General features: G+C 38.9%; 2 protein-coding genes across 2 annotated transcripts in view; one reads left to right on the top strand and one right to left on the bottom strand.

Moving 5' to 3' along the window:
• LOC118802859 (vacuolar protein sorting-associated protein 52 homolog) lies at positions 1-23772 on the bottom strand. Its single transcript, XM_036563279.1, has 20 exons — positions 23676-23772; positions 21211-21295; positions 19707-19759; positions 19520-19595; positions 18475-18542; positions 17869-18044; positions 16007-16157; positions 15155-15255; positions 14508-14640; positions 13403-13460; positions 11759-11892; positions 11191-11346; positions 9132-9250; positions 8546-8669; positions 7537-7632; positions 6636-6743; positions 5768-5833; positions 3857-3968; positions 2665-2783; positions 1-1306 (listed from the first exon to the last, which is right to left on the bottom strand). The coding sequence occupies exons 1-20, from the start codon at positions 23766-23768 to the stop codon at positions 1160-1162; spliced, it is 2175 nt and encodes a 724-aa protein (XP_036419172.1). The 5' UTR covers positions 23769-23772; the 3' UTR covers positions 1-1159.
• Positions 22946-24323, top strand: part of LOC118802860 (40S ribosomal protein S18) — a 6461-nt gene continuing 5083 nt past the window's right edge. Inside the window, exons 1-2 of the mRNA XM_036563282.1 lie at positions 22946-22952; positions 23427-23429. The gene's annotated coding sequence lies outside the window, so the exon portion shown is untranslated. The remainder of the gene's footprint in view (positions 22953-23426; positions 23430-24323) is intronic.

The following is a 24323-nucleotide window of genomic DNA, read 5'->3' on the forward strand; positions in this document are numbered from 1 at the left end:
TTCATTAGATCACTTCAGTTATTTAATAATGGCTGATTCCACAGTAACAGGTGCACAGCAGACGTCTCAAGATGCACTTACATGTCCTTTCGTAGCTACTCTTGCGAGGCTGGACAAGCTTTACGGAGCACTGCTGAAAATCCTATTCAAACTAATGAGAAACTGAAGCACAGACTTTGTTCAAATACCTAAATTTAATGTGTTATTAATTTCAAACTATACTGTGCATGTGTACAGGTCTCAATACTAGGACCAATCAGGTGTAGGTACTCAGGTGTAGGTAATGCTAGCATGGTGGCTAATTCTGTTCTGTTCATTGCTATTAATCTGGCTAATATCAATCAGCTATAACTCAACTTTAGGTAGCAGTCCAATGTGAAATTATGTATTCTGATCAAATCTAATTTCTCATTAGGTTTAAAAGGACTTTTCCCCAACAGTCTGTAAAGCCTGTTCAACCTACACACCAGCAGCTACAAACTAACGTATTTGTGGGCATGAACATCTTAATATGCTGTAATATTTATTTTCAGACCCCTATACTCCCTCATTGCGCCCCCACCACCCTACCACCCAAAGTGCTAGATGCATTTGCAACCACACTGTGATGAGCTATTGCAAACAGCATTTTCTAAAGATCCTTCAGCTGAGGGCCCGGGACAGCCAGGTTGTTGTTGGGACACACCGGGACCACATGCTTCATTCAGAACAGATGAGCCAATCCATCAGCGGTAAACCACTGAGATCTGTTTTCCTCTCAACTCACGCAATCACTGGATGCCTGTACATGATTCATTTCAAAGGAATTCTTGGTTTTCCACCAAGGCAGCAGACAGACATTGTAAGCCAAACACCAAAAGCAACAATGAGTTAAATATTCACACCTTGGTCCCGTCTCAATTTTACCGTTTGTGTAACATTAATAAGCAGAGTTTATGGTCAACGTTCTCCTCCACAGGGCCATGGTGGTATTCGAACGTTCCTCGGAGAGCAGAATGAAAACGACATGGACGTCACTGCAAAAACTGCACACAGAGCCGTTCAGCCATTCCCGGAGATTCTTACAGTATTCTTTTCCTCGGATTTTGTCTTGATCTCCTTTTTCCCAGAATGCTCTTTAACTGCTCTTCACTTCCACAGGTCTTGATTTAAAGGTTAGTTAGAAGTTGGGCTTGTGTTTCTTCACCTCCACCATGAGGTGGTGCAGGTTGATGAGTTCAGAGCGGACAGCCAGGCTGCGGAACGTGGGCTGAGAGAGGACCTTATGGAAACCGTGGTAGTACTGGATTAGCTGGGTCAGCGCCCCCTAGTGGACAAAAGGAAACAAAGACAGAAAAGGTATTTTTTGCTGTGTTTGGAGGTTTTTAAGAAGTGAAAACCAGTATGTCTTTCGCACATCACAGGGATTTTACTGTATCATGTATATACTGTGATAATCCCAAAAATAATGAACCAGAAACAGCCCTCGAAGAACCTAAATAGCCTTAATAACTTATAAAATTAAAAGAAAACTAAAGCGCACATTTGAAACATCTCAACTATTTACGGTGCTGCTACAGATGATGACACTGACTGATAAAATGATTCCTTTTGTTCTTTGGTTGCGTTTATGGAATAAAACGGGCAGTTAAGGTTGAACTACGATCTTGTACAGAGCGCTAAAGCAAGCTAATGTGGAATTAGCTACAGTAAATGATATAGTACTGAAATATTACTTTAAGAATCACCTGCAAAGTGCAAAACAGAACTGAGGATGAATGAGGAGGTAAAGGTTTCGGGACAGAACACTGACGGACAGATTCCAAAAACAGTCACTGTAAACAGTTTGGTAAACACGAATGTTCATGTTCACGAATAGTCAAGCATTGCACCCTGTTGTGTAAGGGGAAAGTGCCCATGCTGACCGCGGTCTACCAAATGCATCTACAATGGGCATGAAAGCATCGGAACTGGACCTTGGAGTGATGGAAAAAGGTCACCTGGTCCACTGAGTCCTTTTTTCTTTTACATCATGTGTACTTTTTTCTTGTATATCATTACCACAGCAGTGCGTGTGCACTGTTTACCTGGTAAGCGATGGATACAGGAGCCGGAAATAAAAAGAAAACCAGATGAGAGTTAACCTTTTTAACTCCTTGGGACCACCGGTGGTTCTAAAACGTACTTCGTCACATTCTTCATAACTTTCATATTTCATAAGCTACATTCAAAAGGTGGGGGTCGTATGAGAGCTGTAACTGTCTTCTCTCCAGTCAAATAGATGGGTGATGTAATTTTAAACCCTTATAATAAAAGAAGCTGAACTTTTTTGCTTGAACATTTTTCCACAAATCTGAGCTATAAACTATAAACAGATGGCGTCTCTTCAGTTATCTGATCTGTAAAAATGACTTTTATAAAGTAATGCAAAGAGCGTCTAAGATTTTTGGCTTTCAGCAGTAAATTGTAAGCATATAGCAATATGTGTGATCATAAAACACACTTTCTGTTAATTTGAGGGGAGCTTTTACAAAAAATAAATAAATAAAATAAAAATAAATAAATAAATAAATAAAATAAAAAAAAGTTACTGAATAATTTGCCTTAAGATTTGGTCATGTAATTCAGATTGACAAACCAAAATATACCCTGGAGAACAGAGTTTTCATTATGAATTTAGAGTACCTGTATGATGCTAGTGCCGTTTTTAAAGTTGGTGAAAGAGCGCATGACATCCTGACTCAGAGCCTCCACTGACTGCTTCCAGGTGCTGGAGAATCCCCTCACCAGCTGAGTGATCCGGACTGAGAGAGTCATAAAGACAGAGAGAAACATTTAAAACTTTTTTTAAATTACCTAATAATACCTACATGGAGAAGACAGAGAGAAACATGTATATATTAAAAAATAAATAAATAAATCCTTTACACTTTTTATATTACCTAATAATACCTAACAGACAGACGTCACACAAAACTCCCCTGCAAACCAATATTTACATCAAACATAATCCAAGATAATCAGTAGAAAACCCCCCTCCATCCAAAACATCAATATTTACTGATGTCTGAGGTGGTGGTTGCTGGTAAAGTCCAGTTCACTACTGGGCCTGCACCATTACGTGTTACTGTTCAATGTGCTTCTATCCATTTATATAAATAACAGCTAAAATGGCACTAGATGAGTTTTCGATGAACAAAAACTGAAACTGAAAAACCAAACAAACCTCAGACCTACCAAAGCGGAATTTCACCAAAGTTTCTGCATCATTCAGTGGTTAAGGTGTGGTTAAGTCATTGGGTTTGTCAGAGTGGTTTGGTGTGAAATGGTTCAGATGTCTTTACAGTGGTGGTGATAGGAACCAAGGGTCGCCATGACTACAACACACATATAGACATTTTATTTACTATCCAGAACCTCCAGTGAACCTACACGAGTCTTCTGAGGTTATATAGAAGGTTGGAGATGGTGAAATAGTGATAAATCTGAAAAAATAAGTTTTCTTCAGGGACTATTTTGCCTCACAGCGCCCTGCATGAAACTGTGAATGTGTTTTAACACACTGAAAATATGTTTAAGACGAAAACTCTCTCAAAACTATCATAAAACAGTGTCTCAGGTCATCAGGCAGTGAATTCATAACCATTTCATGTAGTAACTTTCTGTGAGGGAGCTTTTAGAGGTGGACGTCTGGTTCCTATCACCACCACTGTGAACAGCTCTGACTCGGTAAGTTCCTCAGAGTGTTTCACACCAAACCACTCTGAACGCCTCTGTTTACATGTCAACCATTTAATTATGCAGGGATTTTTAAAAATCTATAAAATCCTCCTTCTAGAGAGGAGCAGTAGAAACGTCTCCAGCTTGACCGTCTTACCCTCATCGTTCTTAAGTTTGTCCAGCTGACCCTTCTCCATCAGAGCCTCGCTCTCCTTCACAAATGTGATCATCCCTCCAAACGGGGGCGCCAGGATTTCCTCAATGAACTCCTGATACACACATACACAAAACACAAACACCACAAATTACATGTTAACAGAGAACACATTTAAAATAAGGCATTTTTCTGCTAATTGTAGTGCAGTATTTCTATTTATTTGCTGAATGTAACATATTGGAAAAAATATAACATAAAATATGCCTCATAAAGGCCACATTTTATGTGTTATTTTTCTCCAATATGGTAAATTCAGTATTAAGCAGTTATTGTGTATTAAAATCACATCACTGTCTGGTACAGCAGCTGCACCGACTGCGACCGCAAGGCCCTTAAAGGAGTGGTGAGGACGGCAGAAGCCATCATAGGCAACAAACTACCAGCCTTACAGGACATCTACCAATCCCGCTGCCTCAGGAAGATCAAAAAGATCCGGTCATACAGCGTCACCCAGCACACAGCCTGTTCACCATCCTTAGCATACAGGCTAAAACAACCCAGTTAATGAACAGTTTCTACCCACAGGCTGTCAGGCTTCTGAACAAGCTGTGAAGCTGTGGGTCCGTCCCTAATTACCTTTTCACTCAGTCACTTTGTCAGTATTATTATTATTATATCATATCTCTGCTATGGACAATAACACTAACACTAAGCCACTTTAAAGAACAATAACACTGAGTTACTTTAAAATGTATAAGTGTATATAGTCTCTATATCTTCTCTATATTTAGTGTATATTTAATATAGTTCAGTTTGTTTTTCAAGTTTTATTTCCTTTCTGTAGAGTGATTCTCTGAGCCGCACCACAAGCATTTCAATGCATGAATGTCCTGACATGTTGTACAAATGACAAATAAACTTAAAACTTGAAATGTGCAGAAGTGTGTTCTTTGAATAGGATGTGTTGACTTATTTACGCTTAGATCACCAACACGTCATGTGACCTTTGCACGCAGGGCCAGATGTTTCAGGTTAACTTCAGGTGTTTTTTGAATTCTTGTTTTTTGAATTCTAGGGGAAAACTACTATCATGAAAACTCTCAGGTGAAGTCACGACATAGGTGGCTGAAAACCGAAACCAAAAAATTACATATACATACATACATATATATATATATATATATATATTTTTTTTTTTTTCATGCTATTAAATCAACACCGTCCATTTAAAAAAATTACAAAGTAATGAATGGAATCCACTTGTTGTTGATAAAATCTGTAAAACTAAGCTGACAATAAATAAAAATGTTTGCATAAAATAAACTCACAAAATTATTACAGTATGTGCCACAAAATCCAACGTCCTCAATTACAGCGAACAGCTGGTCATCTAAAACAATGAGTTCTGTTATTTTTAATTATTCTTTGCAGTTTGTGAGTTTTCAATTTATAAAGTGAGTGTACAGTTGACGTTGGTCTCCTGGCACCAGGAACGCCTTGTTTTGCTGTATTCTGGGCATCTATTTGTGGCTATCAAACCTGTAGAGTAGAAGTTCTTGGGTGGAGACGTTCCTATCATGATATTTGGCCTGAACAGTGATATAACAGTGATATTGAACAGTTAAATACTCAGCACGGCTGATAATTTCACTGTTGATCTGCTGCTGATCAAACTGTTCGAACATGTCTGTGCTGAATGGTGCACGAGAGCAAAGAAAAGAAACTTACTTTATTACTATTGAAATTATGTATTGTCATATTCTGACGATTGTTGTAGACTTATTTAGTCTTCATTCAGCCGAAAAACAAAAGCGAAGCTTTTGCAGAAATGTTCTGGCAGCTGAAACTTTGGTGCTTCTCTAATATAAACCATATGACTTCATTTCCCATAATTCCTGCTTGAATGTCTACCTGTGTTCTGGCCCGAAGGAGCTGCTGAAATCCTTCCACCTCTTTACTGTCATCAGCTGCTCTCTCCTACAACACAGAACATTACAAATCATTCTCATTCATACATACAACACATTTCAGACTTTTAACTGACTTGGACTTCGGGCTAAAATCCTTTTGCTTTGAGTGACCCTACAGCTTAATTATGTTTATTTTATTAAAACTAAAGACTGAATATTCCATTTTGTCACTACCAAAACAATCATAACACTACAGAAACTTTACCAAATGTGTCAGCAGTGACTGTTTCGGTAGTGACCATTTCAGCAGTCTCACCCCCTGTTCTAAAATGTAGGCGTGACTAAAATATAGGTTGTTGTTATAGTGCTCTATTCCGCCTCTACGCTGTAGACTGGGGTTCAAAAAGAAAATATATATATATATATATATATATATATATATATATATATATATATATATATATATATATATATATATATATGTGTGTGTGTGTGTGTGTGTGTGTGTGTGTGTGTGTCTCCATTTTTGTCAGTTTTTGACATTATTTGAAAAAGCCTGTTGTTCTTTACGCTGTTTGTGTATTTCATGCCAAATGGTCCAAAAGAAATGACCAAAAAACATGCAAAAAATTCTGGTTCCATTGACTTACATTAAAAGTAAAGTACGTTTTTTCCTTCTCCTGTAAAGTCACCATTTTGGAGATACGAGGTTTTGTTCCGACAGCAGCGAGATATATATACACACACAGCCTCACTCATGTGTACTTATTTTCACTGAATCACTGAAACATGTAATCTGAACAGGGGAAACAACTGTATGTGTGTAATATATATTCAGATTTGCTCAATTTGGACAACGATCATCTCACCATCAGCACACCCAGCATCATGTCGTAGTTGTTGATGAGGAAGATGAGCTGGTCTTTTCTAGAGGGAAACTCAGCAGCCATCTTCAGCACAAAGTTCTCTACCTCAATCTGAAACCCACACAGACATACAAATACACAGTCAGAGGCACCATTTCACCTGGGTCCAGCCAGGAACGTCAACGGTGCCGCCATTTTGGTGTGGTCAACATCGCTGCTGGACTGCATTTAGTACAATTACAGAGCAGCAGTTCAAGAAAGATACTGTCCAACATTACACTATTTCTTTACTTTCTGGAATGTGTTACTGGCATCAAACTCAAAATTGGCAAATATTTTTCAAAAAACAAAAGAATTTCTCAGTTTCATTTGATGTGTTGTCTTTGTACTATTTTCAATAAATATAGGGTTTAAATGATATGCACATTGTTGCATTTTGTTTTGATTTAAATTTTGCCCAGCCTCAAACCTTTTTGGAAATGGGGCTGTAACTTTTGACAGGAGAAATATATTGTTTTATTTGTCGTTTGTATCAGCAGGAAAGTTCATTAAAAAGAGTGAATTTTTAAATAAGGTGTTCCTCTTTTCTGTCTTCGTTAGTTAGCAAATGCGTAAAACAACTTCAGGCTAAATTTAAATGCTGACAGCTACACAAGAGTTTTTTGGCAATTAAGCGATTCATCTGAATTCATCTGATTCATCTCAATTACTTGTTTACATAATCAGTAGATTATTCGACTATAAAAGTAGTTGTGTCTTGCAACCCTACGGTAAGTAAGTTACCATATGTAGTACCGTGATTCATTACCAAGTGTAGCGATCAGTTGCTGAGTCTGGAACACTGATTAGGTACTGAGTGTAATATACAGATTAGTTATTGAGGTGCAGGTGTAAGTCAGGTTACCTGTAGTTGTCCCAGCAGTGCGTTGGTTCTCTCGTTGGGGAAGGTTTGGTTTATACTGACTATAGCAGAGGAGAATTCAGCGTAACGCCGTGTGATCTACAGAGACAAAACACAGATAATAATTCATTACAGCCACTTAAACTTTCAATACTGGTTTGGGTGAGTTTGTGTCTGAGAGTCTGAGGCTTGTATGGCTTTACATGACATTGTTTGGAATGCAGCGCTCCTAAACCCTCCTTTTTATTGCTTTCTTATGAAATATATGTATTCCACAAGGTTTTTTTTATTTATTTTATGGCTTATAAGAAATTGACTTGTGCCAGTTATCCCTTCAACAAGCACTCTTGCCTTTTTTTTGGAGGGGGGGCATTTTTGAAATTACCAAGAAAGAAAGAAATAAAGAAATAAATAAAGAATATTAAAGTTAAGCTAGCATTCTTTTCTAATTCTGTGTTGAAAATGTTAACATATCATAATGCAAAAAAAGGTCAACACGTATCTTACTGTGAAATTTGCGCACCATTGCACCCCTAAGACATGTGCAAAAGTTTGGGCACCCCTGGTTAACACATCCTCTTCAGAGAACAAACTGTTTTATTTGCTGAATGTAACATAAATGTGGCCTGCGTTAGGTCACATTTTATATTTTAATGTTTTACTATTTTTCGCTATGTTAAACTCAGCTAATAATTTTTGCTTGTGGATAAGTGAGGATGTGTTAACTGGAACTGGAGTGCAGAAAAATATCCCTGAGGATTTCTTTGAAAAAACTGGAAGTGAATCTCTGTAAAGAATGGAAGCTGTAATAAAGGTAAACAGTGGACACAGTAAATACTGGAAAAATACTGATACTATACTTGGTTGTTGAGCTTGAACCTAATGGCACTTTTTAAGGACATCAAGTAAATGAAGGGTGGTCTTTGATTGTTGTGCAGCATTGGACATTTTTCATTGTTCAAAAACTGAAATTAAAAAAATCATTTCAACAGGTTTGTGTGTATATACATACGTAATGTGGTCTGGTGTCCAGCACTCCCAGTTTCTGAGGGTCAGTGTTGCGGATGCTCTGGATGTTCATCTCCAGGATGAGCTCAAACCTCGGCCACAGCATCTCCAGCACGGCCTCCCAATACCTACAAACACAGAGATCTACATATCAGAGCCATTGGAAAAAATGTGGACTCTGAAATTCTAAGAACCCTTTTTGGGGCTATATAGTTTTGAAAAGGTTGTGGATAGAACCATATACAACACATTCTCCACCAATCACCATGCAAATACTACATAAGGAACATACTGTTATTACATGTAAGTGCTTATGGAACATATTTTGTGTGTGTGTGTGTGTGTATATATGTATACATAATGCAAATGGGATAAACTATTACATATGCACACACACACACACACTAGTATATATATATATATATATATATATATATATATATATATATATATATATATATATATATATTGCATACTAGCCATATTAACATTACACATACATTACACATGTAATGTAAATAGGCATATAGGTGTTCATGTATGACTACACATTGTGTGTGTCTGTGTGTCTGTGTGAGAATGTTACACACTTGTCGAGAGCGGGGATGTTCCTCTTGGCTGTGATGGCTTTGAAGCGAAGGATGATGTGGATACAGAGAAAAATAGCGATACTGTCATAGCAGTCAGACACATAGGTCGACATGTTCTTCTGCAGAGAGAGAGAGAGAGAGAGAGAGAGAGAGAGAGAGAGAGAGAGAGAGACACATCACATACAGTACCAACTATTATGCTGTTCATAAAACAAACACAGTAATCTTATAAAACTATAAAACTTCAGTTCATCAGTTGCATGAAACACGAAAGTCTTTGAAGCTACATTTATTTTTGGTTAACCTGTGCCACCTGCTGGTCAGTTTATACACAGAACAAAATAGAACTGGCAACTTTTACACTCACTGGCCACTTTATTAGAAACACCTCCTTTGTACTTCCACTAACTGGCCACTTTATTAGAAACACCTCCTTTGTACTTCCACTCACTGGCCACTTTCTTAGAAACACCTACCCTCTACTCCATTCATCACTGCTCAATTTCGCAGGGCAGCTGTTGTTCAGATATGGTACAGTTATAAACCTGAACTCAGATCTATTAATACCATTAATTAATACTACAAGAGAGGGGTTTCTAATAAAGTGAGTCAGGGAGGTTAAACTCTTTGTGTACAGCTGTGTTTAAAATCGCAGGAAACACAGTGTAAATTATTAAAAACATTTGAATGATACTAAAATTTAGTGTTGTACTTCAAAAAAAACAGCAAAATGTTTTGGAAACAAAATAGATAGAAATATAATAAAACAAGGCTTAAAAAACACGGATCAGGTCTGAGGGCTGTGTGGGCGTGGCCTAATATTCTGATAAGCACTCTCAGACTGCTCCAGCACTGAAGCAGAACTAAACACCAGAGCGAGTGAAGCAGAGAAATGAGTGAAACTGCCTCTACATACAGGTGGTGGTGTAGACCTCGCCCCTGCACTGTATAGTTTAGTGTTTCTCTGCTGTTCACACCTCGTTCAGCTCAAGAAGGGATTAATTAGCTAATAATATCAGGTATTTTAACCAGGAAACCACAGTTATGCAGTGCAGGGGTTTCAGGACTGGAGCTGAACTCTGAACTAACTACACTAGCAAACTTACAGAATCACGTCTGTCGAAACACGACGTCGTTTTCTGACCCACAACATTCAGTCTGATATTTAACGCTTATGTTTCTCCATTCAAACGTCATTTAAATCAGAAATAGAGAGTAAAGTTATACCAGCTGTCTGCAGCTCCGTTAGGGGGACGACTGTTCATCTCTCGGCTGTTAACATTAGATAAAGTGATCTAAAGGCCAGCATTGATCACATCTGAGTTTTTTCTCCTCTTTATGCAACACCATGGGATTCTTTACCAACCCTGACGAGGCCAGTGAGCTTCTGTCTCCAGAGAAGGGAGAGGGGTTGTGTATGAGATAAATATATCAGGAAAACACTAATTTGGTATCTTTCTGCCAGTTTAAGTGGGATCAGGAGTTCAGGGGGAAACTGTATAATATATATATCCTCTGTCAAGGAACGTTTTTCTCTTCCAAAGTAAGGAGAGTAATTTTAGCCATCTTTCACCTCTAGTTACGTCGTGTGGAGCAGCGAAGCCAGAAATACGGTCCCAAGTATGGCGGCCATAACAGAAAAATCACGTGACTGAAACCCTAGGATAGGTGCTAGGTTAGCTTTCGCTTGGTGGTTAGCTTTTTCATGGCAAGTTTCTCTGACTTGAACACAGAACCGGAGACGGGGAACGCAGCTTTGTTGTTTGGCAGGACAACCCACACAGGCCCTGTGACCAGTGAGGATATTACTTACATACATGTGTTACGTACACCTGTCATGTTTACATCAAGAGAGGAGAACGTTAGCGAAACACATCGGTCATTTAGTGAACATTGTAAAGTCATTCACAGCACATAGTTTGTAGATGTACATTGTGAGCCCACATGTGCAGGATTAACCTATTCAGGAAGAAACACTGAGGTTCTCTAAAGCTTTAAATGAACATTACTGTGAATTAAATGTGAAGTGAAATGTGTCGATTGGGGTGAGTTACCGTACCAAGAACATGCTGAGCGTTTTGCCCATCACACTGTTGAACAGATCCAGTGCTGAATTCCCGGCCACCATGAAGAAGTCAGACAGGAAGAGGTATTCACGGCAACCGTTATCCAACAGAGCGTAATGCTGACTTCGGAAGAGAGTCTCATAGGGATACTGAGAGTGAGAGAGAGAGAGAGAGAGAGAGAGAGAGAGATAGACAACCATGAACAAACCATTTTCAAAAAAAAACAAAAAAAAACTCCCCATAACTGCACGCAGAATCCACATGGAAAGACTATGCTATGATTCTTACTAGTTAACTGCATAACTTTCCTTGTAAGCTGTTTTTTTATGTGTCCAATACATTAAAATCTATGAACTGCGAGTGCTGACGTGTAGGGTGGGTGAAATAATATCATGTGGGTATGTTTTTAATGCAACAGATTTTTGCCATATGGCGATATTGCGACGTTACCACGTGTGATTTGTGCTCATAGCGAGTAAGATTTAAAGCTCTAGCCATGGTGTGGAGTGCAGTGCGCTGAAGCTGTAAAGTATCTATGAAGCTGTGATCTTCGCTACTCACCCTGCAGTCTCCTCTCTGAGCAGCGTGTGGGATGAGGATGGGTCCCTCCAGCTCGGCCGGGCTCAGCACCGCCCCCCGCTGGCCCAGAGTGAAAATAGTGTTCCTGCTCTTCAGAGAGGGCTTAGAGAAGAAACCTGCTCTGAGGTTAAGGATCAGTAAGACTGTTCACACTGCAGGAAAAATCACATTTCTCTTACTGACTTTTTAGACCGACTGTTCAATTTTCAGAGACCAAAATGGGATTCGCATGGTCAGACTGCAGTCGCATTTGTTTGCATATCCACAATGGTTTCCTTAGTGATGATGCATAAGCTGACTAGGTTGGTTCAAAACCTAGCAAATCTAACAAGGATCGCTAGCTCATAGAACGATCTGGTTTATTAACCACAGCATGAACAGAGCAGGAAATTAGTGCAGGTCGACCTGGTGAACAGCCTGCTAACAAGGCCATAGCAGTGATATTCAGGCTTTCAGATCAGATTCTGCAATGAAGCAGCCACTATAAACTACAACATACAGAGTAAAACCAGTGTTACCTGATAGTCTGTTAAACGCTTATAGTCTCTGTATTTAAGCTGTTGTCGGAGGAAAACCTCGTATCTCCAAAATGGTAACTTTACAGAAGATGGAAAAAACATACATTACTTTTAATGGAAGTCAATGGAACCAGACTTTTTTCCAAGTAATTTTGGGCCGTTTCTTTTGGTCCAATCATCATGAAATTAACACACAATGTAAAGAACAGCAGGCATTTTCAAATCATGTCAAAAACTGAAAAACACCAAAAATGGAAATATGAGGTTTTCTTCCGACAACAGTGAAATACATATGTGTAATATATGTATGTACATATGTATGTATGTTTTCAATGTGCATTAACATGTGTTTTGGTGCCTGAATCGTATCTGGATAAACTCTGGCTGGATTCCATTTACACTTTGGAATGCGTCCCCGTGTGACCAGACGAGATCTGATTGTACTTTTCCTGCTTAGAAACTCTATTTAAATCAGACATAAAAAGACTTACACACTGGTCTGAATTAGTTGGGGAAAAGTCTGATTTTATGTGGCTTTTAGCTGTTTTAGACTCCAGAAAACCTGTCCTACTCAAATCAGACATGCCGAAAAACCAGATTTGAGCTGCCTGTCTGAACAAGACCCACGAGTTCTAAAGCAGTTCAGTATTTTAAATAACAAGTTTGTTATTCTAGTCTAGTACGCAGCTAATTAACTGTTTAAAGCCTACACAAAACAGCTACTTCTGCTCTTCTCTTTTAAACACCGTTTTTTACTGCTGTTGTCAAATTTATAGTCATATGCAAATGTTTGGGCGCCTCTAGTCATACGACATGTATGTTATGTTGATCGTCTGTACTTAAAGAACACTGAACATCTGCACATGTCATTATAAAGGGAGCATAATTAGTCCTGTTTAACTGGGTTTAGTGGAGCTCAGTATGTGAAGTGTTCAATAAAAATCATTATATTTATAGTTTCAATAGCAGATTTTAAATGTGGCCCACTAGGGCAAAGATTTTACAAGGATTTTTTACAGTGTAAGAAGATGTTTTACTGTGTACTCCACCCAGTCATGTTCAGAAAAGTCTCTCACTGTAAATAATACACAGAAGCAGTAAAGGATATCTTTCTTGGCTGTGTCTTCAACTCCCATCAGATCATCTTTGTCGGCTACATCTTCATACTGAAAAAGACACATTTACACATTAACAAAGAGTCCTATGCAAAAGTTTGTTCACCCCTGGTCAAATTCCATGTTGTTGAAGTGTAATTAAGTGATCACGTCCTCTACAGAGACACGTTTCTGCAGATTTTAATACACAATTACTGCTTATTTACTGAGTTTAACATGTTGGGGAAAAATAAATCATAAAATGTCTGTGCAAAAGTTTTATATTTATATTTCAGCACTTACATTTGCAGACAAATTACCATAATTACATGTTCTCTGTGGAGGATGTGCTTATTTTCACTTGTAATTTGACCAGGGGTGCCTAAACTTTGGCATATGACGTATCTCAAAGAATTTATACACTGTGTTTAAAAAGCTAAGGCACAAAAAGCTTTGTATGAACAAATGTATGAGCTTTTCCACTAGTGGCTTGCCTCGACTCAACTTTTTTAGTTTTCCATTAGGCAAAAGTTGGTACATTTTTGGTATCATCTCCATTGAGGCTCCAAGCGCGCCGAGCCGATACCAAAAGGTGACATAAAAACGCTACCAACTGCTGATTGGTCGGAGAGAATCGCTAAACAGATATGCTAACGTTAGCTATGAGATTAGCGTAGCCTCTTGCGTCGCCCTTTTCAGCAACCGGAATCGTCTCATCATCTGAACTCTGATGTAGTTTTTCCCAAACTTTCCTTTTTTGTCAGCAGTTTTTTGGCTTGCTGCCATCAGACACGTCTGGACAAAATATGCCACAACTTGATAGTTTCATTTGGCATCACTATGGCGACCAGCTACACTGATGCTCTTTAACTGCAGTGGAAAATGAAGTAGCTGGTACCAAAAGCGAGTCAAGTCAAGTTAAGCCGCACCGCACAGTGTAAAAGCGGCTTTAGACAGCAGTGCGATGTTATTTTAGAACAGCTATTACATTAACATTGTGGGAATATTCTATGTTTTACATATGCTGGACATAAATGGCTCATTTTTCTTTCATTTTTATAAATAAGCAAATAATAAACACAAATATTAAGTCCCCTCACTGCCCTCAAAGTCTCTCACCTGCACTTTGAGCAGTCGGCTGCTGTAGGACTTGAAGTAGCTGTAGTAGATCTTACTCATGGTGTCCACGTACTCGTCCCTGATTTCTTTAGCTACCGTCCTTTCATTGGCCAACAGGAACTGGTAGAAGAACCTGTAGGTGACAGAGGAATAACATTGAGCAATTTTGTGCAGGTACAGTTTTCGTTCATTAAGGTACAAACAGTGTAAATGTTCCCTCAAAGGTTCAACAGTGGTTTTGAGGTCTGACTGTGAACCTTAAATAAGTTTTTCCAGGTGAGAAGTTTGTATTTGTACCTTTTCATAACCGAATGTTTTAAAACAGAACAGTAAAATAAAAGCCTGGAGACGAGACGGGGTGTGTGGAGTCAGTACAGCTTAGAACATATCATTTCAGTGGATTATGGTTCAGTTATGTTCCCTGACTAAAGGTACTGAGATGTACCCTTGAGGGTTCCACCCCAGTGAGAAGACAGTGACAGTTTCAGACCTTTATTTCTGAGAGTGAATGACAGATATGCACAATTGTTCTATGCAGCATTGTGGAAAATCCTTTAGAAGAACGTTTGCTGGAGGTTATTATTATTAATTCACTGCAGGCTGAGGAGATTAACAGAGCGATGGGAGGCTGATGTGTGTATTGATACCTGTACTTGAGGAGTGTGTTCTGGGGGATTTGGTAGTTGGTCATGGGCTTCCTGAAGGAATAGATCTTCTGCAGGATAAACTCACGGATCTTACTGACCGCCTGCGGATCACACGTACAGCAAAGACACATTGACTCATCTATGATGACGCAAGTACAAATTAATACCACCATCATGGATGCTGGATGATATAATCGCTGTGATGTGATACATCTGGTGATACTTTATTTTAATAGCACACGGCAGGAGTCATTAAAGATATTCATCTTATATTAAGGGACACTAAACTAAATAAACTAAGTATTTAGTTAATTTATACTTCATTTCTTTACACTTTTTAGAAGCGTATTTTAAGGACTCATTTCATGTAAAACTGAATTTCCCACTTTGAAATAAGACATACTGTTCACTTCAGTCCATACAGTCCTTATATGGAAACTAAGCTGTAAAAACAGTCTGTTCTGCATTCATTATTTGTGTGATGTTACAAAAACAACAGGTCAATCACATTTACATATATCCACCTCTTCAGTCTACAGCAGTTTAGCTCCGCCCACTTATAACTGAAGTTATAAGGAGCGTTTAAGCCTGGGCTGCTTTTGAATGAAGCACAGCCAATCAGAACAAAGCTCATTTACATACATCTTAAAGGCACAGTAACAGAAACAGCCTATTTAATTGTAAGGGATAAAGAAAGGTTTGAAAATGTCCATGTACAAATGAATTATGACTGACTTTGGTAAATAAATCCACACAAACATTACTTAGTGGACCTCAGGGAAAATGTACGGGCCCCTAAATTTATGAAACTGAAATAATATCTGTTAATATTTGAGTCTGAATTCTGATCACCTTTATTTTGAGGCGATCCACGATGTCCTGGATGTCTGAGCAGGCCAAAGTCTCTCTGAAGCTCAGCTCTTTAGCGAAGTTGATCTTATTATTGAGCTCATGCAGCTGCTCCAGAAACTCCTGCTCCGTCACCGGACTGTCCAGAATTACCCTACATACAGACAGAGGGATAAACAGACAGAGAGATAAAGAGTCAGTCAATCACACTAAAGCACTAACACATGAAGTTCCAGACTTCAGCCACTAGAGGCCACTGTACTGCAAATCTTCTCTGAACATGACTTTTCCAGTAATGAGGCTTATACTGCGTTATAAACATTATAAAGGAGGAGACGGTCTCTGGTTGATATATGAATGGGAAAGTCTGAGATAGGTGCTGGGGGCACTGAGTGGGCAGACTTTCCTATAATGACTTTGGCTTTGTTCAACTTGGCTCTGAGAGTCGGAGCTCAGTGTTGTGTTGTGTTTGACCTCCTCTCACTCGAGCTACAAGGTGGGAGCAACTGCTCCATGAAAGCGAGTACTGTTAACAACAAGCTAGCCAGCTAACGTTGGCAATATGAGTGATAATTTTAATGTGCATGATGTATTTACCTTCTCAAAACAGTGAACTTTATGCTCAGTGCTGTAGATTTTACCCACTACGCTGGCTGATTTTAAACAACTCTCATTTAAAAGTAGAGCAGTGGGGCTTTATTACTGTTGGGGGGAGCAGCCGTGTTGATTTGACATCATACGTTGAGCTCAGACTTGAGGAGCACCATGCCAATGATGGAATTCCCATTGAGGGGCATTTTCTTCAATTCTGTCTATTTAAAGGCTGAGTTAAGAGCTTCAGTCGAACGCAGCATTAAACACCAGCAGTTAACACTGTGTTTTAGCTAAAACAGTAGCAGCACCCATCTCAAATACTGAATTCGGTCTGAACTTTTGTAAATGTTTGTGCTTTTGTAGATGTGATAACAGTGGGCTCTTTTCCACTGTACAGCCAATTGGCCCCCACGGCTCTACTGTCCCTTCCTGCGCTGGAGGGGACTCAAGAAAACGGTTACGTTTCTGTTGCTTTCTGCTGTGCTGGTAAATATAAATAGAAATACTGAAGAAAAATCCACACAGGAAAGCGGTTCAGTGATAGCTAACAGGCTAACAGGCTAATAACTATAAACACCACAGAACATGTTCCAGTACAGCCGTCATTCAAGCACCAGTTACTCGACTGTGTGCTCTCAGACTGAAGTCTTTATCCTCTAAACTGGTGTTACTAAAGCCTCGGTTAGCTGGAACCGAGCCTGTACTGTGGTGGATGGCATCTGTAGCCTGCTAACTATACTAGTCTTAGCTTAGCCCAGCAGCTCAAAAACACTACAGATCAGGTTCGGTTTCAGCTTTCCGTCTCTCCAACACCCTGTAACCCACTCTGCACTCTCAGACATTAGCCTTTATCATCCACACTCACTTCAGCAGAGCAGCAGTCAGTCAGGATCAAACCTGTACTGTGGTGGTTGCACTGTTTAGATCTGTAGCCAACTAGCTAACTGCTGCTAACTAGCTAGAATCAAACCTATTAGCATGCTAAGCTAATGCTACCCGGCTCATCTCTCTCAGTTAGCAGCTCAGGTTTAGATTTAGACTGATAGTTTGACATTTATTGAATGCACCGTTGAGGCGAAGCAATACAGACATAAACGCAGAACCAATTAGCGTTTGGTTACGTCATTCTGTCATTCCACTGAATGGTTCTGTGACCCTGAGCACAGGTAGCTAACTGTGCTGAGCAGGGTTTGTAAGTGTTCTGTGTGTTGACTGCACTCGAGGTGCGTAAATGTGAACTATTTCTTTCTCTTTTAAAAGACAGATCTTACGAGATCATGGTGCTGGGCACCACCAGCTCGTCCACCAGCTGACTGAGCTGGCTGCGCACGGCCTGTCTGTTCTTCAGCCGGACGCTCATACTGACGGACTGCTGCTGCAGAGTCTGGATCTCGCTGCTGATGGAGGACAGGTCACTCTGGAAACTGCTCAGCATCTCCTCCATACGCTACACGAATAACAGCAGAGAGAGAGAAACATTCAGCGCTGATGAAACATCATTTACTGCTCAGTTCAAAATTTGAGTGATAAATGATTATTAGACTTGATGAAATCAGAATCCGAGTCAGAATCAAGCTTTATTGGCCAGGTTCGCTTACACATACAAGGAATTTGGTTTTGGTTACAGGAGCTCACAGTGCACAGTACCAGACAGACATTTACATGTAGTGGGGTAATAAGGCAGGTAAGTGAGGTAAGAGTCAGATAAGTGGAGTAATAAGGCAGGTAAGTGAGGTAACAGTCATTATGTGATTAAAACAGTTCATTTGATCGAATATGAATCATGTTTTTTTTTTAGCTTTAAAGCACAGAAGAGTCAGAAGTTCAGGTTAGGAATGTTTTGATGAAGTCTCTGGTTCTGAACTGTGTGAACTCACCTCCAGTATCGAATCACAGGCGGTGATCTGGTTGTGCAGTGATGCGATGTTCTGGCTCTCTTTGATATCTGTGCAGGTTTTGGTCAAGGACTTTGGAAAATCACTGTATCACATTTACAGTTTCACTATCAATTTTTTTTTACTGTATTATAGTTTCACTAGATCATAGTTTCACTGTATCGTATAATCACTGTATCACAATATCACTGTATCATATTTCCACTGAATCAAAATTTCACTGTATCATATTTTAATTATCACAATTGTACTGTATCATATCACTGTATCACTGTCATTTTTTTACTGTATCACAAATACACTATCATATTTTCACTGTATCATAGTTTGTTTCACTGTATCATTATCACTGTATCACGGTATCATATACTTATGGTATCAATTTTACTGTATCTTAGTTTCACTGAATCATATCACTGTATCACTGTTTTTTTTTTTTACTGTATCACAATTTTACCATATTTTCACTGTATCGTACTGTCACTGCATTACAATTTTACTGTATCATATCTTCACTATATCACAATTTTACCGTATTATAGCTAGTTTCACTGTATCATATCACTGTAGGACTGTCATTTTCACTGCATCACAATTTTACTATATCATATTTTCACTGTATCATGTTATCACTGTCATATATTCAGTGTATCACAATTTTACTGTATCACTGTCATATTTTCACTGCATCAGTTGGTTTCACTGTATCACATTATTACCGTATCACAGTTTCACTGTATCAGTTAGTATCACTGTGTCACATTTTCACTGTATCACTATTCTGTAACATATTAAAGCGATAGTTTAATACTCAAATTCACCCATTCCTCAAATCTTATTCCAAAAGCAGGTGATCAGCTAAGACACGTTTGAAGTTTGCTTTTTAGTTTTTATCCTGGAGCTACAGGCTAATGTTGCTAAGCAGTGGCAGGTTATACCCGACCAATTAGCATGGTGCTAACTACATGACTGACATGCCTGCTGGACACCGTATGACATACTGTGATCTGTACATGGAAAAAGATACAGTCTTTGATTGACGCCTGTTCAATACGCTGAAGCTCCGCCTCCACTTGCTTTGAGTACTGTCGCAGATCAACACCCTAAAAACGTGACAAAGATATTTAAACCGGATTTTCTACCAAACCAGATACTCTACAAGCAAAATAATCCATTAATAAACTAAATAATAATATTCAAATCCAAAATCTCACCGTTTTAAGAGCCTCCTTGACCAGCTCATCCTCCAGGTTGGCCTGAATGTGGACTGAAGAGAGACAAACAAAGGTATTTTAAGGTTTGTGCACTTAAAATATCTTTAGCCTGACTAAAACTGCTAGTCTGATATGAGATTATTTAAACAGCACAGCTCGCTGGTCTTGGCACGATTAAGATGTTAGTGTAAGCTTTTTGCGATTAAAGGGCCCAAATCCTACACGTTTCTTCGATTTTTTTGTCCACTTATAACATTTGTGTTTTTATGTACCAAAAACAGTCATAATTTATTTTTATATGACCATTTTCTAACCTCTCATTACCCCTTACTATTAAAACAGGCTGTTTTTGTTTGTTACTGTGCCTTTAAGACTGATATATATGTAAATGAACTCTGTTTTAATTGGCTGCCAAGTATTGTGTATTTCAAAGAGCAGTCCAGGTTGAAAGACAATGCATCCACCTTACTCCTGCGCTGTTGCTTTGAGGGATTTACAGGCAACATGTGAAATGCTAATGACCTCCTAACATGATAGAAATGTGGGAATAAATGAAAATATAAATAATCTTCATTGCTGGGACGCCTGAATGCAGTGTGCTGATGTCTGAAATGCTTAAGTCAGAGGAACCCGTCTATAGTCTACACAGATTATTCACACTAATAAAGTCTTTTTATTAAAACTGTTTAAACTGCGCTCACTCTGAGAGTCAGATACAGGCAGAGAGTCATAAAGCAGTGCCGTTACACAGCAACGACGAACGTAGAGAACTGTTTTTAAACCATAACACTCCTCATACGTTCACCATGCTATGTTAGCCTAAAGCTAGCGGGGCTAGCTCAGTGCTATATGCGATTTTATGCCAGCTCTAGTTTAAAAACAGACATTTTTAGCTCATAACAGCCTCATAAGGAACGTTCTTTACTTTGTATGTCTCAGTTTTTAGGTGACTCCTTTTTTAAAGGCTTTTATTATTGCAGCGCTAGCCTGTTAGCCAGCTAGCAAAACTGTGCTTTGTCCTGGATTTCGTCCGAGACATTAATGGGACATAAAACATTACACTCTTGGAAAAGATCTTCAGTAAAGAAAATGGTTCTAGATAGAACTATGAACACTCAAAGAACCATCTGCGAGATTACATGGTTCTTTGCATGATGAATTGGTTCTTCAGAATGATGGACAGTGCGGTGTAGACGGTTCTATGCACCACCAAAGAGGGTCATGCTATAGTTACATACTTGACATCGTAACAATAGAAGAACCCTTTTTTGGTGCCGTAAAGAACCCTTTTCAGCACATCTTCCACCCATCTGAAGAACTCATTCACAATGCAAAGAACCATGTAATCATGCAAAGTGTTCTATGGGTGCTTATGGTTCTACCTAGAACCATTTTATTTACAAAAGAAGACTTGAAGAACCGTGTTTTTTAAGAGTGTAGTTACTGACGTGGCTTCATTCATAAATATCTGGACACAGACAGAGCGGAGCATGAGAGCACTTACTGTCCACCTCGTCCAGTATGAACTCGTCGGTGGTTATGTCCAGATCCCCCAGATTCAGCGCAGGGACGATGTCAGCGTCGGGCTTCTGACGAACGAATGAAGAAAGGAGGATAACATTAGTCAACGAGACAGAAAACACGTTTACAGAAACTCAATCTGTGTTTAGTTTTTATGTGTTTTGAACTTTTCTTTCAAAACAATCACACCTTCCGGTCAAACACACACAAACCGCTCTGTAACAGGGACGTCACTATACTGTGTAATAAATATAGTTTATAAATGCTTTAAAACATTTTTAATATAAAAGAGTTCATTCATTTCCTGAACACAGAGCAGCGTAAAACATTTTAACACCGCTGTTATATTTTTAAGAACTTTTAAACTCGAGTTACAAGAGTGGACATCAGTGAGCTCAAACAGCCAATGAGCTGCTCTGCTCACCAACCAATCAGCTCTCAGTAGCAGTAATGCTAACCAATCAGCGCTCAGTAGCAGTAATGTTTACCAATCAGCACTCAGTAGCAGTAATGTTTACCAATCAGCACTCAGTAGCAATAATGCTAACCAATCAGCACTCAATAGCAGTAATGTTAACCAATCAGCACTCAGTAGCAGTAATGCTAACCAATCAGCACTCAGTAGCAATAATGTTAACCAATCAGCACTCAGTAGCAATAATGCTAACCAATCAGCCCTCAATAGCAGTAATGTTAACCAATCAGCACTCAGTAGCAGTAACACTAACCAATCAGCACTCAATAGCAGTAATGTTTACCAATTAGCTCTCAGAAGCAGTAACGCTAACCAATCAGCACTCAGTAGCAGTAATGTTAGCATTCTGCTACCTAAAACCCATTTGCTGTAGAAAAAGGAAACACACAGGTGAGTTTTCTTTGCTTTTTTAGTGAAATGCATCCTTCTGCTGTCTAAAATTAAAGGAAAGCTCTGGGCGAGTGATTAGAAACTATTTAAACTGTTCGTTTTTAGCCATTTAGCCTCTATTCACCCTCATTCATTGAGGACTCCCTCGCGGGCGCCCTCTGGCATTTTTGAGTCCTGTTTTTGATATAATGGGGGAAATAGGAAGAGGCCAGACTCCTCATAAACTGGCTCTTTGCCTAGCAACCAAAACACATTTTGATTGGTCATATTTGGGCCAATATTTTTAAATAAATAAGAGAAGAACTTTATCTGTGTCATCGGTTTGTGCCGTCAGTTTCCACAGTAGGAGCAGTTTTTCGTACAGTGTTTTCCTGCATTTGATGTTTTGTTTAATCTAACTATGTAAAAATGGATGATCATATGTTTTTTGGAAAATTGATTAATATTAACAATATGCGCAATAAATGAGGCGACCACGGAAAAACGCCTAGTAAAGTGAGGCAGTGGTGTGAAGCCGCTAATGTAACTTAGCTGATGGTGTAAACTTCGGTTAACAACTCAATATTAAACACACTGCTTCAAGGTGCTGATCCACTGTTTAATATCACTAAAAATGACGTTAAAACGTGCTAAAATACATTTTAACTGGCTGTGAAAGTTTACCCCACCTGCCATTTTCGTGTGGCGCTGGGTGACGGTCAATATTTACACAGATATGACGTCCAAACTCAGCGTAGATGGTCTTGCCGACTACATGGACATACGACCATGTCTCAGATGTGTTGTTGATAAGTGACAGTAAAGTGCTTTTATTATGTAAACAGGAAAAGCCGCGGGTGTATGGAATACTGTGCTCTTACGTTACCGAATAATCAGAGCTCTGAATAAGAAACAGAGCTTTAACATTTAAAGTATCGAAAACTGAACCGAATCTTTACCTTCGAAAACCATATTGAACCTGATGACGTGTATCGCTACACCCCTAATGTACCGGTACAGCACAGCTGGGATTCTCCAGCTTCGTGTTCGAATTTTCCCGTTCCACCTTAAATGGTGCAGCAGTTACATTCAGAACGTAACTGCTGCACCATTTAAGGTGGAACGGGAACATTCGAACACGAAGCTGGAAAATAAGAGGCCATTAACTCTAATTTAACTCTAGAGGAAGGTCTTTATCGGGATTGGAGAGAAATAACCAGAAATCGTCCTCTACTGCACTTCATTTCCATTTTTAAGTATTTGTGCTTCAATTTATTTACTAATCTGGGGATTTTAACCCTGTGTTGATATGGCAACAGAGACCGCAGGCTAAGCAAGTTAAATGAGACCTTCAGGATGTTGTAATCGTTGTTAAAGTGTTACACAGCCAGGATTTCAGCTAAAATAAAGTTGCAGATCAACATTAATGTACTGTCACTCGGCCAGGACATTAAATTTAAGCACCGAGCTGTAAAAGCGCCGTTTGCCAAGCGACTCTGAGTAAATGATCAGCTGTTTAGACACCGAGCTGCTAACAGATCAGTGAGCGGCTGCTGTCAGAAATCCTATTTTTTTTTTAAATAAAAATAGCCTCTAAAATGTACCTCGTCCTGTAAATAAGCCATAGCGGTGGTCGCGGAGCCCCCAGCTGTGTTTATATCAGCAGCGGCCTCGCCGGGGAGCAGATCCTCCGCCATTACGACGAATAGATACTAAAAAACTACATTGACCATCAAACTACAACATACAAATCCGTCACGATTTCTGGTCCGATGAGAAACCAATACCGCAGTCATGGTTACAACACATATGAAACGTTTTATGTCTTAATCATGTTATTTTTGTTTTTATATAAAACACATTTAAACTAAATCATGTTTTTCTTTATGTACAACAGGTTTTAATAACGATTTATCCAAAAGACATTTTAATTACTTATGAAATAGTTTGTGTATAATTTTAAATAAACGAAGCTAAAACACTGTAGTTTATCAACCTAGAAACGGACCGCAATCCACATGATTTATACAGTTATTAACCTCACATATGAACTTGCTATTAACCATCAAATATGAACTTGCTAGAGAGACATTCTTTTTTTTAAATGTCTTGCACAGACAACATAACAAACAGCATATAAATTACAAACAATGCAGAGAGATTACAAATGGGTTTACAGTTAATACTGACATTTATCTGCGATATTAAGAGGATATTAAATGGATTACAGACGATAGATGTAATAAAAGTGA

This window comes from Colossoma macropomum, unplaced genomic scaffold (assembly GCF_904425465.1).
Source record: "Colossoma macropomum unplaced genomic scaffold, Colossoma_macropomum, whole genome shotgun sequence".
NCBI lineage: Eukaryota > Metazoa > Chordata > Actinopteri > Characiformes > Serrasalmidae > Colossoma > Colossoma macropomum.

Coding starts and splice junctions, on each gene's coding strand:
- LOC118802859 (XM_036563279.1), bottom strand. CDS start 23,768: ATGGCGGAGGATCTGCTCCCCGGCGAGGCCGCTGCTGATATAAACACA. Junction 14,641..15,154: donor AACACACTCCTCAAGTACAG/GTATCAATACAC, acceptor TGTCACCTACAG/GTTCTTCTACCAGTTCCTGT. Junction 9,251..11,190: donor AAACGCTCAGCATGTTCTTG/GTACGGTAACTC, acceptor CTCTCTCTGCAG/AAGAACATGTCGACCTATGT.